This window comes from Eumetopias jubatus, unplaced genomic scaffold (assembly GCF_037043125.1).
Source record: "Eumetopias jubatus isolate StellerSeaLion01/CBP00866 unplaced genomic scaffold, mEumJub1_p1.0 scaffold_2, whole genome shotgun sequence".
In the NCBI taxonomy this organism is placed as follows: domain Eukaryota; kingdom Metazoa; phylum Chordata; class Mammalia; order Carnivora; family Otariidae; genus Eumetopias; species Eumetopias jubatus.
In genome coordinates, this window is record NW_028274808.1 from 50478558 (window position 1) to 50495775 (window position 17218).

Consider the following 17218-nt stretch of genomic DNA (forward strand, 5'->3'; position numbering starts at 1 on the left):
TCAACAGTCTTACACAATTCACAGCACTCACCATAGCACATACCCTCCCCAGTGTCTATCACCCAGCCACCCCATCCCTCCCACCACCCACCACTCCAGCAACCCTCAGTTTGTTTCCTGAGATTAAGAATTCCTCATATCAGTGAGATCATATGATACATGTCTTTCTCTGATTGACTTATTTTGCTTAGCATAATACCCTTTAGTTCTATCCACGTTATTGCAAATGGCAAGATTTCATTCCTTTTGATGGCTGCATAATATTCCACACACACACACACACACACACACACACACACACACACACACACAATGGAATTATTATATATATATAATATATATATTATGTCTCAGCTGGTTATATATATGTAGTTCTTGTAGTTTTTTGGTATAGCCTTTAGGGTTTTCTATGTGTATATATATAATATATTACAACAATATATTGTATATTTTTGATAGATATGCATTTATTGCCATTTTAGTCCTTGTTTTGTGGTTGTTTCTGAAGTTTTTCTCTGAGGCTTTTCTTTCTCTTTCATGGTTCACTAGTTTTCTTTAGTGATATATTTGGATTCCTCTCTCTTTATTCTTTGTATATATATTAGTAGTTTTTGATTTGTGGTTACCAATAGGTTTATTTACTTATTGACTTTTAAAAGATTTTTATTTATTTATTTGTTAGAACACAAAGAGCAGGCAGAGGGAGAAGCATGCTCTCCACTGAGCAGGGAACCCTGTGCGGCACTTGATCTCAAGACCCTGGGATCATGACCTGAGCCGAAGGCAGATGCTTTACCAACTGAGCCACCCAGGCGTCCTTACCATTTGGTTTATATATAACATCTTGTGCATATGTCAGTCTACATTAAGTTGGTGGTCATTTAAGTTTGAACCATTCTTTACTCCTCTCCTCCCCACATTTTAGGTATATGGTGTCATACTTTGCATCCTTTTATTTTGTGAGTTCCTTAACTGAATTTTTACAGAAATCATTTTTTTTACTGCTTTTGTGTTTCCTACTTTTAAAAAACTGCCACTTTTGGTCTTTCCTTTCCACTCAGAGAATCCTCTTTAATATTTCTAACAGGGCTAGTTTAGTGGTCATGAACTCCTTTAGTTTTTGTTTGTCTGAGAAACTCTTTATCTCCCCTTCTATTCTGAATGATAGCTCTGCTGGATAGAATATTCTTGGCTGGATAGAGTATTCTTGGCTGGAGATTTTTCCCATTTAGTACTTAGAATATATCATGCCACTCCCATGGCTTTCACAGTTTCTGCTGACAAATCCAATGAAGCCTTATGGGGCTTCCCTTCTGTTACTGTCTTCTTTTGCCTTGCTGTTTAAAAAATTTTTTATCACTACATTTTGCCATTTTAATTACAGTATCTCTTGCTGTCGATTCTGTTATTTTGTTCATGGTTCTCTGTACTTCCTGGATCTGGATATCTTTCCTTCTCCAGATTAGGGAAGTTTTCAGCTCTTATTTCTTCAAATAAATTTTCTGCCCCCTTTTCTCTCCTTCTTCTGGGACCCCTATGATACAAATGTGATTATATTTGATGGAGTCACTAAGTTCCCTAAATCTATTCTCGTTTGGCATAGTTCTTTTTTCTCTCTTTTGTTCAGCTTGATTACTTTCCATTATTCTGCCTTCTATTTTGTTAGTTTGTTCCTTTGCTTCTTCCAGCCTGCTGTTCATTCCATCAAGTATGCTTCTTATTTCGTTTATTGAGCCCTTTATTTCTGCTATGCTATTCCTTAACTCTGTGTTAATCGTCCTGTTAATGCTTTCCACTCTTTTCTCAAGTCCAGCGAGTATTTTTATGATCATTACTTTAAATTCTCTATCAGACATGTTACTTATATCTGTTTCACTTATATCTCTGGCTGTGGCCTTGTCCTGCTCTTTCCTCTAGGACACATAACCTCTGTCATCTCATTTTTTTCTAAGTCTCTGTGCCTGTTTCTCTGTGTTCGGAAGGTCAGTTATGCCTCCTGTTCTTGAGAGTAATGGCCTTAGGAAGAAGAGGTCTAGTACTGCCCTGTAGTGCAGTGTCCCTTGTTGCCTAGCACTTCACGTAGTGTCTCCATTGTGTGCTGCCTGCGCCCTGCTATTGTGTTCTGGTTACTTTATCCTTCAGGCCAGTCATCTGCAGAGGCTGTCTTTGCCTGTTGTGAGCAATGTTTGGTCCCTGGCCTGAATGTGACAAGATTTTACTAAATGTGCTCTGGTTGGCTTGTGAAATGAGACCTGTTGCTACTTGTTGCCTGAACGGAGGCCCTGCAAAACTCCCAGGTCAGGAGATGTGTTGTGGGCAGGAGGTTGTGCCAGTCTTTAGGGGTAGGGGGCCCAATATGCTGGGATTGAGGCAAGCCTGATTGGGAAGGACAGTTCCACTGGAGCTCACCGGGGGCTGTATGACTTGGTGTAAGCAAGTTAGGCAGGGAGGGGTGTGCTGGTTCTGTAGGTGACCCTGTGCTCATGCTGAGTGGCGGGGGCAGGGGTGGTGGTGCAGGGCAGTTCCTTCATTCCTGGACAGATCTCTCTGCAAACACTGCCATTTGGATGAGCAAACAACTTCCCTGCTGTGTGCCCCAGGCGCTCTTGAGATTGGTGTTTCCACACTATATGTCCATGGGCTGTTTGCCCTGCCTTCTCTCCAAGAATAGTCCCAATGCCCACTAGGCTCTCCCTGAGCCAAGCTCGCGGACTTTTAAAACTCCAGGCTTTAAGCCCCACTGTTTGCAAGAACTCATCAAATTTGGCCCCTCTTGCTTTCCAAGCCATTGCTACAGGAATTTGTCTTCCACATGTGGGTGCTAGTCTGTCTCTTGCCCTTCTTTGCCACAGTGGCTCCCTGCCCACTGCAGTGACCAGGATCCATTTCTCTCCCAGACTGCGTCTCTGCACTTCATACCTTCTTTGTGTGGTTTCTTTTCTACCTTTAGTTGTGGAGTTTGTTTTGCCAGTCTTCAGGTCAATTTCTGGGTTATTGGGATGATTTGGCAGTTATCTAGTTGTGTTCATAGGACCATGAGGCAAGCCTAGGGTTCTCTTACTCCTCCGGCATCTTCCCCCTTCAGTAAGCACCTTTAGTATTGAGTATTTTTCATTTCTTTTTTTAAAGATTTTATTTATATATCTGACAGAGAGAGAGCACAAGTAGGCAGAGGGTGAGGGAGAAGCAGGCACTCCACTGAGCAGAGAGCCCAACGCAGGGCTCCATCCCAGGACCCCGGGATCATGACCTGAGCCGAAGGCAGACACTTAACTGACTGAGCCACCCAGGCGCCCCAGTATTGAGTTATTGAGTATTTTTCTAATAGCATGTCACCTTTCTGTTTTCTATCAGGAGAGCAAACCCTGGACCTGGAGTTCACTATTTCAAGAAATTATTATACTGAAGTAAAATGCTGCACGAGTTAGAAAAAGGAAGGATCCAGAAACATATGGTAAGGAGGGAATGAATCAACTGAACTTCCTTGATTATGCATTCCTTTATTTTCTCCACTTCCTTCTTTCTTTGTTATAATTTGATTGTAAGGTACAGAGAGTACTCTTTTGGAAACAGATTTTTAACATTTGAATTAGAAGGATAATGCTTTAGAAATACTGACTTACGTTCTCTGCGATATTTGCTTAGCTGTTTATCCAAGGTTTGATCCATCAAATTTAAGCTTTTTTGTGATCAGTAGTTTTTGTTTTCTGTCGTCCTTATCTCTTGTTCTGCTTACTCAAGCCTTTTATTAATATTGGCAACATTTTTTATTTAAAGGAGAGAAGATTGTATCCAAACTTTAGTAATTTTACATCTCTACCAAACATAGAAGCTAGAGAGAAGTTTGTGAAATGAGACCTGTTGATGGGCTACATACATTATACTACCTTGTAGCAGTATCCCTGCTGTTCACAAATATCTTATATCTTAGGTTAAAGGAGGTTGCACAAGGTCAAAGATTATTTTGCGTTCTAGCTTCTTCCACAGTTACACTGAACATGTCTTAGGCATGTTAAGAGTATGGTAAATACTTTTTGGAGGAAGTGAATGAAAGAAATTGGGAATATTCTTTGGCACAGAATATTAGGAATTCAGTTCTGCATATGTTGAGTTTGGGATGAAAGCAAGTGAAAAGCTTTTGTAGCCGCTGATAGTAAAGTTTGGTAAATGAACAGGAGTGGGAATGTTGTTTCAAGATTTATTAGCTGAAAGTACCCTCGCATCTTTTGCCCTTTCTTGTCATAGCAACACAATATATTGTTTCTGTCTCAGTACACTTCTGTCCATTTTGGGAGATTAGGAAACTGAGGTATAAGGTTTGATAGCAAATCTGTCTCCAAAGGAGAAGAAATAATAGCCCTCATTTCTAAGTATAGAAGTCTTTCTAAAAGACCAAGTTACTATTTATATTTTAAGAAGGAGCACATGATGTCTGTTAGCAGAAGATAAATGAGAAGCAAGCTGGGAAATACATTTTGTCTCTGGATTAATGCACCTACTACTGGGTAAAGATCAAAAGAGTTCTCTTCAATTCGTTTCAACTCTGAATATTAAACATTGAACTTCTCAGAGCCTTTTTTTTTTTTTTTTTTTAAGTAATTCAAAAGGAGACTCATCTTAGGAATAAACCTGGCTATCAAGGCTGGATAGGATGGTGTTTCTCTCCATCTAAAGATGCTGCCTTAGTCTTGAATAAAAATTGTTGCAGACATCTTTGCACTCTGTTGAATATAGTTGATCTTCATTTTATAGGCTCTAATTCTGCTCTATATCCAGTTAAATAGGAGGAAGGGGTATGTATGTCTGTGTGTGTAAAATCTAAAGCTATTTTCAGACACTTATCCTTATCCATTTCTAATTAACCACAAGGAAAATATCCATACCGAATGCAACGTGAGCTGAACTTAAAATCGTTCTGTGAGACACACACCCAGTGTTCCAGCTGTTCCTTTACCTTTTAAGTTAGAAGCATTTTCTAGAAACTGAGGGAGGGCGGGTTGTTGGACATAATCTTTTCAAGACTGACATGGTTCTCTTTCTTTTGCAGGCCTGATTGTTGACAATGACATCGATAAGAGGCTGGCATTTCTTTCTGTTCTAACCAGCTACTTTATAACTGTGAATAGTAACTATGCGTATTTGTTGGTCAGCAAAGCCAAGGAACAAGAGCTATGGCAGTTGAAAAAGTCTGTCTGATTTCAGGTTATTTTTCCTGGGTTTCATCATCAGAGACCTTCTCCTTTTCATCTCATCAACAGTGTGGTATCTTTTACCATTCGATAAAGAGTAAGGACATGTCCATTGGTCAGCAACCAGAACTTAAAATCTGCTGGAATAAGGTCAGAGACCATTTCAATTACAGCTGAGGAAAATGAAATTTCCATTTTATTCCGTGCCTTGTGCAGGAAGCACACTAACTCTTAACAGAAAGGTGTGACTGAAAAGAGATTGAGTTTGTCTAATAGAAACTCACGGTTATGGCGAGTGACCCAACGTGATTAGAGGGGGCAAAAGCCACACAGGAACTCATGACGGGCTATACCATGTTGCGGAATGGGGGAGTGGGGAATGGAGGTCAAACCTGTATGTTACGGTGGTCCAACCGGATCCGACTCACATGGCTCAGCTTTACGCTCTTCATTATTCTGGTGTTCTTCCCTCTGATTGCTCACTATTATCTCACCACTCTGGATGAGGCTGATGAGGCAGGCAAGCGGATTTTTGGCCCAAGGGCTGGTAATGAACTATGTGAGGTAAAGCACGTGCTGGATCTTTGCCGGATTCGTGAGTCTGTAAGTGAGGAGCTCTTGCAGCTGGAAGCCAAGCGGCAAGAGCTGAACAGTGAAATTGCCAAGCTGAATCTGAAGATTGAAGCCTGTAAGAAGAGTATTGAGAATGCCAAGCAGGACCTGCTTCAGCTCAAGAATGTTATTAGCCAGACTGAGCACTCTTATAAAGAGCTGATGGCGCAAAATCAGCCCAAACTTTCTCTGCCTATCCGATTGCTTCCAGAGAAGGATGATGCTGGTCTTCCTCCCCCAAAGGTCATACGGGGATGCCGGCTACACAATTGTTTCGATTATTCTCGCTGTCCTCTCACCTCCGGTTTTCCAGTCTATGTATATGACAGTGACCAGTTTGCCTTTGGCAGCTATCTGGATCCCTTGGTCAAGCAGGCTTTTCAGGCTACAGCACGAGCCAACGTGTATGTTACAGAAAATGCAGACATTGCCTGCCTTTATGTGATACTAGTGGGAGAAATACAAGAGCCAGTAGTGCTTCGGCCTGCCGAACTTGAGAAGCAGCTCTCTTCTTTACCACATTGGCGGACAGATGGACACAACCATGTCATCATCAATCTGTCACGGAAGTCAGATACACAGAACTTACTATATAATGTCAGCACAGGCCGTGCCATGGTGGCTCAGTCTACTTTCTATGCTTCCCAGTACAGACCTGGCTTTGACTTGGTAGTATCGCCACTAGTGCATGCCATGTCGGAGCCCAACTTCATGGAAATCCCACCACAGGTGCCAGTTAAGCGGAAATATCTTTTCACCTTCCAGGGTGAGAAGATTGAATCACTGAGATCCAGCCTTCAGGAGGCCCGCTCCTTTGAAGAAGAAATGGAAGGTGACCCTCCAGCCGACTATGATGATCGTATCATTGCCACCTTAAAGGCTGTGCAGGACAGCAGGCTAGATCAGGTCCTGGTAGAATTTACCTGCAAAAACCAGCCTAAACCCAGTCTGCCTACAGAGTGGGCACTGTGTGGTGAGCGTGAGGACCGCTTGGAATTACTGAAGCTTTCCACCTTCGCTCTCATTATCACTCCTGGGGACCCTCACTTGGTTATTTCATCTGGGTGTGCAACACGGCTCTTTGAAGCCCTGGAAGTTGGTGCTGTCCCAGTTGTGCTAGGGGAGCAAGTACAGCTTCCTTACCAGGACATGCTGCAGTGGAATGAGGCAGCCCTGGTGGTGCCCAAGCCGCGTGTTACGGAGGTTCATTTTCTGTTACGAAGCCTCTCAGATAGTGATCTGCTGGCTATGCGGCGGCAAGGCCGCTTTCTCTGGGAGACTTACTTCTCAACCACTGACAGTATTTTTAATACCGTGCTGGCTATGATTAGGACTCGCATACAGATCCCAGCTGCTCCCATCCGGGAAGAGGCAGCAGCTGAGATCCCCCATCGGTCAGGCAAGGCGGCTGGAACTGACCCTAACATGGCCGACAATGGGGACCTGGACTTGGGGCCAGTGGAGACGGAGCCGCCTTATGCCTCACCCAAATACCTCCGCAACTTTACTTTGACTGTCACTGATTTTTACCGCAGCTGGAACTCTGCTCCGGGGCCTTTCCATCTGTTCCCCCACACACCCTTTGACCCTGTGTTGCCCTCAGAGGCCAAATTCTTGGGCTCAGGGACTGGATTTCGGCCTATTGGGGGTGGAGCTGGGGGTTCTGGCAAGGAGTTTCAGGCAGCACTTGGAGGCAATGTTCCACGAGAGCAGTTCACAGTGGTGATGTTGACCTATGAGCGGGAGGAAGTGCTTATGAACTCTCTAGAGAGACTGAATGGCCTCCCTTACCTGAACAAGGTAGTGGTGGTATGGAATTCTCCCAAGCTACCGTCGGAGGACCTTCTGTGGCCTGACATTGGCGTCCCCATCATGGTAATAGAAAAATGAGCAGTTTGTTTTACTGCATGAGATAGCATTTCACTCGTAATCCCTTTTCCAAATATATATGTGTATCTTTGTAGAGATAATTTTTTTTTTTTTTTTTTTTTTTAACTATACAGATTTCCTTTCCCCGTGGAATTTCTCCTTGCTTCTTTTTCGGTCTTTTCAGGCCTTGCCAGTTCCATCTCTGCTACTCACTTCCTAAATCTGCTAAGACTCACCAAAACTGAAATCAGTATTGGCTCCATGAAGGTTTACAAAAGCCCCTTGGTTGCCCTGTTGATGTCTTCCATGTCATAACAAAGATGTTGATGAGAATGATGATGACAAAGCTAATACTTAGGAAGTGCAAATGACCCAGGCAGTGTAATTTAGGATTTATAGAACTTACATCATTATTATGGTTTCTTCACTTTATATCTGTGGAAACTGAGACTTAGGTTAACTCTTTTACCCAAGGTCATAATCATGACAAATCATGGACGAGCTGAGCTTTAGTGTGTCTGATTCCAGTTTCAGTCACCTCCCAGATTTAGCAAGAAGATCCGTTTCTTTATCAGGATATTGTAGAGGTTTTTTGGAAGATTGGAGTTGGGGTTTGAAATATTTGGGAGTTGGAGATCCTGAACCTTTTCTATAGTCTCTCACGGGTTCTTTCTCATTCTTTACCTTGTCTTATCTGTCATGATTTGGATGCCATATTTTACAGGAAAAATAATAGTCAATTATGCAGGATAGGGCTTTAGTTCTGAGGACTTTGTTTCTCCACCTTCTGGCATAAATTTGGCAATCTAGAAGATGACCCATTTATCTTAAATGTGAGGCCTTAGAGCAAGTTGTAAGCAAACAAACTGCCACTAGTTACCCTGTGGCATAGATGCTTTCCAGAAAAAGGTAGCAAAGACAGGCAGAAGTTCCGATGGGCCCTGTATTGCTAGAAGCTTGCTTAGGAAAATTAGTGTATTTTTTTAGGAAGAATCCGTTTAGAAGGGGAATGTTTATGCTAGACTGGTTTTTAAAATTATATCAGCAAGAAACTGATTCGTGTGAAATATTTTCTGGGCAGCAGCATGGCATAATAGGGCAGTATGAGTTTGGGAGTAATAAAGATCTGGGATTAAGTAGTCAATTTTGTGATCTTTGATGAGTTAATTAACTTTTTTGACTTAAGGATTAGAGAGGAAAATAAAATAATACAAGTAAGGAATCTAGAAAGGTACCCAATAATCATTTGATTCCTACTTATCCCTTCATGTCCAAGAAGATGGAAGGCGGTATGGATATGCCGCCTGTGTTATGGACAACTTTGACTCCCTTCTTCTATCCTCTGCATAATTTCCCTTTGTTTCATAACTGTTACTGCTTACCTTCTCCTATATAACTGTTTGTTTTAAATTTTCTTTCTATCGCTGCTAGTCTTTTTTTTTTTTAAGTGAATTTATAATCCGAGCCTCTTCAGACTATGTACGGTTCTAAAAACTTTTGATCCCAGAATTTATCTTGTATATTAAGAAAAGTATTGTGAATGGGAAGATTTCTTTATATAGATTTCTTTCCAAAGAAATTTCACTTTTTTCTTTCTCTGTTACAACTTTTTAAATGTCACTGAAATTAAAAGAAAAAAAAACATTTGTTCTGTGAAAGGTGGATGCTGCTCAAATAGAATAATAAAGCAGCCTTTGTTTTCCATTTTTCCTGAGTTTTCTTTGAATTTGGTAGGGATGTAGAGAAGCCAACGCCACCTTGTTAACAATGACTGAAATTTGTTGGAGAACTTACCAGAACTAATCCTTTCTTTTAACTCTGGTGGGAAATAAGTAGTCCTCTTTGATTACTGGGCAGCTCATTGCAATAATACAATGCCTAGTTGGAAAATGCCAGAAACTTCCCAAATGGGAGGCCATTCTGAATAGCTTGCTCATATTAGCGATACCAGTTTTTTCTAGTTCTTCTGAAAAAGAGAAAACAGTTTCAAGCTGGAGAATTCACTGTATTCTCTAAATATTTTGACTGTGCTTTCTATTTAAGAGAAGCAGGTTTTTTTGGGCAGCGGTTTAATTGCTGGCCTCTTGGGCATAGAGCCAACATTACCAGGTATTGAGACTGGAAGGGACCGGCAGCTCTCTTCCCTCTGGAGAAATGGCACTATTATGAAATGGCACTATTTATATATGTGGAAACTGAGACTTAGAGAGAGTAAGCCTCATGGAGTAGTTTTGCTACCTGAGATGCAGACTTACCTATCCATTATGTTATAATTAACAGGTCTTTCTAAAATGAGCAGTAGGGTGATTCCCAGGAAATCTCTCAGATTCCAGTCCTTCAGGAAAAATGATTTGAAATCAGCATATTTGAATCAACCCAGGAACCCACATACCATTTCAGAAAATGATGGGCAATTTGTGCTTCTCTTGTGCTCAAGTTCTCATCTAAGCATTATGCATAAATGTTAAATATTTTGTGGGCTATGAAATCTATTGAGCCCTAGGTTTTTAGTATAGAGGGGTTTTCTTAGGGGTGCCTACTGGTATTTGTATATTAAAATTCCTCATTCTTGTCTATTATTTAGATAACAAAGGGGAAACTACATTGGAAATGGCTTAGAGTAAATGTGATCTTTACTGCCACCATCCTTGGATACTCTTGCCCTGAATGCTTTAATTCTCTTCAGTTCAAATGGGATAGGGCCTGGGCAAGGTGACTGGACTCTACCCAGAGAGATAGGGGAAGTGCCTTTAGTTGAAGTAGCTGTCTCTTCAGAATGGTGTGGGGCTGCTGAACGGATGTGGTGATGGTGGGTGACTGCTCTGTCTCTTGCCTGCTTTGTAAACAGTTGAATCAGATTCCTTAGCTCTGGGAACATAACAACAAAGACTATCTAATGGAAGTCAAGTGGAGAGAAGTATTATGCCAAGGGATTTGAAAGCTAGTCCTTCCAAAAACTTACTGGGTTGGGTACGACCACTTTCATTGCATCTTAAAGATGTTCCACTGTTTTAGGTCTCCCTTGTTTCTGATGGTATGTCAGTGGTTTTCAAATTTTTGTTTCCCCATGTGGAATATGTTCTTTTTCTCTGGCTGCTTTTAAGACTTTTTCTTTCTATTTGGTTTTCAGCAGTTTGAGTATGATATGCCTTGGTATGGTTTTCTTTGATTTGTGTTCTGACTGGGATTCACTAAGCTGCTTAAATCTGTCAATTGTTTTTCATCATATATTGGGAAATTTTTACTTCATTACTTATTCAGATATTTTTTTCTTTTCCGTTCTTTCTCTCCTCTCCTTTGGGGGCTTCATTATATGTATATTAGACATTTTGATTTTGTCCCACAGTTCTCAGTATCTGTTCATTTTTTTAACCTTTTTTTTTCTATTCTGCAGTTTTGATAATTTCTCTTGATTTATCAACTTCACAGACTTTTGTGTCATCTTACAGTTAAGCGCATCCAATTAATTTTAAATTGCAAATGTTGTATTTTCCAGTTCCAGAATATCTATGTTTTTAAAATAATAGTTTCTGTTTCTCTGCTGAGATTTCCTCTCTCTCTCTTTCTTTTTTCCATTCTGAGTATACTTTATTGTACATAGTTATAATAGCTACTTTAGCATCTTTTTCTGCTGATTCCAACATATAGGTCACTTGGTGGATTTGTTTTAACTGATTTGCTTTTTCTTGAGGGTCATGTTTTCCTGGTTCTTGGTACATGACATAGTTTTGTATAGTTTGAATGTTATATTGTGAAGACCGTGGATTTTGTTTTATTTCTCTGAAAAGTACTGATATTTTAGTTTTCACAAGTAATTTATTCTGTTGGACTCAGACTGCAAGTTCTGTCTCTGGAGCAGCAACTCAAATGTTAGTTCAATCCTTTTATCTTTTGTTGGTCTCCTTACAGACAGCACCAAGCATGCACACATGGTTTAGAGGTGGGCTAGAGACTGGGTAGTTTATACATAGAACTTGGAGCTCCCTCTATCTGGCTCTCTCTTTTCTGTAATCTCCTTTCTTTCCGAGGGCTGTTTTTGCCCCAAACTCTTCCCTACTGTTCTTTAGTCTAGAAAGACTTGGTTGTTGTATGTGAGTTTAGCTGTTCTGCATGGTGCTGACTCTGGCCTACTGTCAGGGTAAAAGCAACAGTGATTCTACTCATGTTGGTAATTCCTTCCTTAATTTCAGCTCCACTCTGGAATTTGCCACCTTCTGCTCGCCTTCAGGTAATTGCTTTCTTGGTATTTTTGTCCAGAGTTTATAGTTACCATCTGCAGGAGGTTTGGGTCTGGTAGGAGCTTCTTCAGCCATCCTGAAAGCAGAAACCTCCAAGTAATCTCTTTTTGATACATAGTCCACCCCAGATTTTGGTTTGAGTTATTACTTCATTCTGACCAGTTAACACATCTTCCTCACTCTGCTTTGTATTCTGGAAAATAGTAATAAATAGGGTGGCCTTGTTTGGAGCCTTCTCTGGAAATAAGAACATCAAAATCTGTCCTTTTCGAGTTTGAAAACTTGGGTTGTTATGAAGGAGGACGTGTCTCAGTAATTAACAGTGTGGTCTTGCTCAATCAGAACACGACTCATCTTCACACTGCATACTTACTCATTTCTCAGACAGTCTTGTGGGCAGCCAGTTCCTCAATTCTTAATTTTTAATTCTCTTCTCCATGAAGGGTAGAGTCAATTTTACATAGGGTGCCTGGGAAGGCCTCTTTGAAGAGGTGACATGTGAGCAGAAGCCTGAGTGAGGTGAGGGAATGGACCATGTAAATTCTGGAGGAATATACAGAGAATGGCAAATGCAAGAGGCTTTTCATGTTTGGGACATGGGAAGAATGCCCTGGGTATCTGGGGTGGAGTGATCGAGGAGAGCATTTGAAAGCAGGTTGGAGAAAGCGGAAGTCAGCACATGTAGGACCATGTAGGCCATGGTAAGGATTGGAGATTTTATTCTAGGTTATGTTAGGATGCAATTAGAGGGTTTTGAGTGAGGAGTAATATGATATGTGTTGGGGAAAAGAGCAGAATAAACAGTTCAAAGGCTATTTATTATTGCAGTAGCCTAGGTGAGGGGTGTTGGCAGCTTGGACCAGGGCAGTAGTGGTGGAGAGGGTGACTTAAACATATCAGACCTCCCTTGTAGACTCCAAGATCTCTGTGGAAGTGGTAAGGCCAGAATACGCCCATTTTTCCAAATGAAAACTATATACAGAGATATGAGAGTATTTTTCACTGCCCTTTTCCCTCCTTCCCAGCCCTTGATATTAGAATTGAAAAAGGAGAATTCTATTTTGGGAGCCTGATGTCATGCCAGGGTGGTTATTGTCATGTCGGTCGTCATGCCAGTAGTCAACTAAGGGAAAAAGAAGGAAGACTAGAAGAGAATTCAGTGTCATTAATATTCAGGCTTGGGTCTCTGCCAGTCAGGCTGTTAAAGGCTTTACTTCTGGCTAGACCTCAGGCAACAGTAGAGATAATTCCAAAGGCTATACCTTAGGAAGTTGATACACTTTATCTGTGCCCACTCTCCTTTAAAAAATATTACTTGAATATATCAGATGATAATTTCCTAAAATTGTGATTTTGAAGCACAACTAATAGGAAAAATCTTGTCCAGCTTTTCTAGGTCCAAGATTGTAGAAAGCCTGGTAGACTTCATTAGGTATTGGTGTATCTGGGTTTTTTGTTGTTGTTGTTGTTTTTTTCATCATGTTGCATAAATGATTTCCTAATTGCTACAAATCAGTTCTTTAAGTAGAATCTTCCCCTCTTAGTCTATATGTACTCTTTTTATTAATTCAGTCTTAGTATATGCGCTGCCGAAGCGAGCACATCTTTTTATTAATTCAAAGTAAGGAATCTGGGACTGAGAATTTGATTGCTTTAGGTCACTCAACAAATTAATATTGAAATTAGAACTTAGGACTTCTGACCATGGTCAGTGCATATTTTTCTTTTTTTACTAAATCTAAATTTCTTGAAAAGGCACAGTTTCTCTCCTCTCACTCTCCCCCATATATATAATATTCACAAAATAAAAGAGGAAGAGATTGTGTTAATTTTATGTACTAATAAGTGCTAGCAATTTTTGAGCATTTTCCGTGTGCTGGGCCAGCACTGTGATGTGCTCTTGACATGCATTCTCTCATTTGATGGTGAACCCTAACCTCTGCTATTTTACCTATAGTTTCAGAGGGATCGTGTATAACTTTTTCTCTCATATGAATTATAACAGACTTACAACCTAAAATTTATTATTTTTTAATACTGCATTAGACCCAAATTTAAAGTTAAATAGAAAACCAATTCACTGTGTTGCCTTCTTATTCTTTTCTCTTCCTTCTGTGCATTTCCTAACTTTTTGTCCCCACCACTTGGTGTTTATTGAATGAGTCCCTTGAAAAATCAATATATCTTAAGGCTCCTTGGCCTTTCTCTGTTGAGGCTGTTTCACATGGGTCCTCACAGGTAGGTATACATGACTGTGTGCTTCCTTTTGGACCTCATTTTCTTGATTCCTGAGCTCTATGATGGGTTACTTTTTTAAGTTAGAGGAAAGGGGAGGATGGAGGACAAAAGTTAGATGCTGTTTACCCAAGTGCTTGTATGATGACTTGGCATAAGGTTCATTTTCAGAAATTATTCATTACAGAAGTGCATTATACATGTGTATGTATTGAGGCTGGAAACTGCTGGCTTTGGCTGAGCAAAATTTGATCTTATAAGATGAGAAAAAGGGGCACCCCGGTGGCTCAGTTTGTTAAGTGTCCCAACTCTTGATTTCAGCTCAGGTCATGATCTCAGGGTGAGGAGATGGAGCCCCACCATTGGGCTCTGCACTGGGCGTGTAGCCTGCTTGGGATTCTCTCTCTCCCTCTCTTAAAAAAAAAAAAAAAGGATAACATGATAAGTGAATTTAAATTGCTGAGTTTAGTAGGTGGCATTATGTGTTTGTATGAGGCTTTATATTTTCTACATACATTTTCTTTTCTATTTTTTTTAAAGATTTATTTATTCTGAGAGAGAGTGTGCGTGCACATGTACGTGTGAGCCTGGGGAGGGGCGTAGGGAGAGGGAGAGAATCTCAAGCAGACTTCCTGCTCAACATGGAGCCTGATGGGGGACTCCATCTCATGACCCTGAGATTATCACCTGGTGTTGAAATCAAGAGCCGACCACTTAACCCACTGAACCACCCAGGAGCCCCTCCACATACGTTTTCTAATTTTATTTCTTCTCAGGTATGTTTTACCTTTTTGTGCTCTCTGTTCTTGGTCTGTTTTATGACTTGGGTTAATTCACTTAATCTCTTCATGCCCAATTTTTCTTGCCTGCCAACTTCAAAGACCTGCCTGTGGCTAGTCATGAGCTTCGTTTATAAAAGATTCCATATTTAGGTATTTCTTCTGTTTGAATCCAAATTCATCCTGCTACATTTAAGCAACTATCACTTACTAATTGTTGACATAGTCTATTGTTCCTTGTTAATAGCAATGACTACTTATATTTCCATCCCTTACATATTAAGAGATACTTGCTAACTATTGGGCATCAAATTTATCATGATAACTAATTAAATATTTATGATGTAAATTCATACTTTCCTACTTAATGTGGGTTTGCTGATTCTGTCTGGATTTAGAAGCCAAATGCCTTGTTAGCATACTAGGAGAAAGGATCCTATTAGAATAGTAGCTCTTTATCATTCATAAATTCCACAGTTCCTCAAGAACCAACTTGAATGTTACCTGAGGTTACTAATTATTGTTTGATCATGCATACACTTGTGTACATTTGCATATGGTAGGGTTCCAGGCCATGTGTTCCATTGTGATAGGAAGAGAGTTTCAGTGAGAGAAAGTCAAGGCTTTTATGAATGTTGGTAAACAGGAGAACTAGTGAAGCATCTCCAGGAAGCATTGTATGTGAAATAAGAAAAATGAATGTTACTGAGCATTGCTCCTGACTTGACAGTTGTAAGATGATGGATTGTTGTGCTGTAGAAAACTAGATTAAATAGTAGGAGGTTTCAGTATATGGAATGTTAAAGTTTTGATATAAAAATTCAGCAAGTATTTATTCCATATTCTGAAAATAGAATGGACAGGGCAAAATTAGGGCTTATTTCCTAGTCATTTGTTCATTCATTCATTTATAAAATGTTTGTTGAACACCTACTGGAAGTAGTCTATACATTCTGGTCAATGTCGTAACCAGTAATTCACTCAGGAACATGAAGGTCAGTCTTCATGTTCACAGGTTTCTAAGGTATAATCATAAGGCATGAAAAAATAGCCAGTGTTGAGGAAGAAAGAGTTTTTTAATTTGAAAAACAAAACAATGTCAACAAAAGTTGGGAATATTTCCTAGACATGACTTACTACTCTGGATGACTCATTTCTTTCATGTTTGATCTGCCACTTCTCAAACTCTTAGAGGGCAATGCTGATATGCAGGTCTGCATTACAAATATTTAAGTTTTTTTGTCCTTATGATTTTGGTGCCAGAAGGGATAAGGGTTAGTTTCCTGAGCTTTTGTCTAGCCATTAAGCACTATAGCTCTGAAGCAGAACTGTTAGAAGAAAGCTTTTACTCTTTTCCCCTCCTCAATTTTAGTTTGTGCAGTGTTTATAAGTGCAGAAATCTCTTTTTGGTTTTGGGGAAAAGGTGATTGTTCTTAAATGACAAACTACATTTATTCTTTGAAGTTTGCTGTACCGTCTTCTGATTGTTGACTCTAAATCAGGTGTCTCTACAGTGGCCCAAAAGACATTTAGGGCTGGATGATTTTTTGTTGTGTGGGAGCTTGTCCTGTGCTTTGTAGGATTTAGCAGCATCCCTGGCCTCTGCTTGTTAGACATGAGTAGCTTACCCCCTTCCACCACCAGTAGTGACAACCACAAACGTCCATAGATATTGTTTTAAATGTTTCTTGGTGGGCAGAATCACTCAGAGTTGAGAATCCCTGCTCTAAATTGTGAAAGCAAACTTATTAACCACAGTTGTTTGTGAGCTAACCAGAAATAAGCTGCTGCAATTCATGATGTTGTGTTTCTCTGAATTCTTAAATTATTTCTTTTATTCTGATGGCTATCCTGAAAATCTTGCTTCCATTCAGCTCAGAGGAGTTGTGCCAGGATGAGCAGAGGTAGTATGTGCACTGTATTTCTGGAATCCACAGTAGTTGTTCTTTTTTTTTCAAGATTTATTTGAGAGAGAGCGCACTAGTGCGGGGAGAGGCAGAGGGAGAGGGAGAAGCAGGCTCCCTGTTGATTAGGGAGCTGGACGCGGGGCTCAATCCCAGGACTCTGGGATCATGACCTGAGCCAAGGGCAGACGCTTAACCATCTGAGCCACCCAGGTGCCCCCATAGTAGTTGTTCTTAATGGACTTGCCTCTTAATGGACTTTAATGACCTTGCTAAAAAAAAAAAAAAAAAAAAAAGATGTGAAGTCTAGGCTAAAACACATTTGGAATTAGATTTTCAGTTCTCAGTCTTCCAATGAACAAGCAGGTCCTCTTGATTTGATTTACTTTGTA

General features: G+C 40.3%; 1 protein-coding gene across 1 annotated transcript in view; it reads left to right on the plus strand.

Annotated features, from left to right (window-relative positions):
- Positions 1-3368: 3368 nt before the first annotated feature.
- EXTL3 (exostosin like glycosyltransferase 3) overlaps positions 3369-17218 on the plus strand; it is a 47916-nt gene continuing 34066 nt past the window's right edge. The window contains exons 1-2 of the mRNA XM_028114303.2: positions 3369-3454; positions 5048-7676. Of these exons, the coding sequence (XP_027970104.1) occupies positions 5529-7676 (2148 nt within the window). The 5' untranslated portion in view covers positions 3369-3454; positions 5048-5528. The remainder of the gene's footprint in view (positions 3455-5047; positions 7677-17218) is intronic.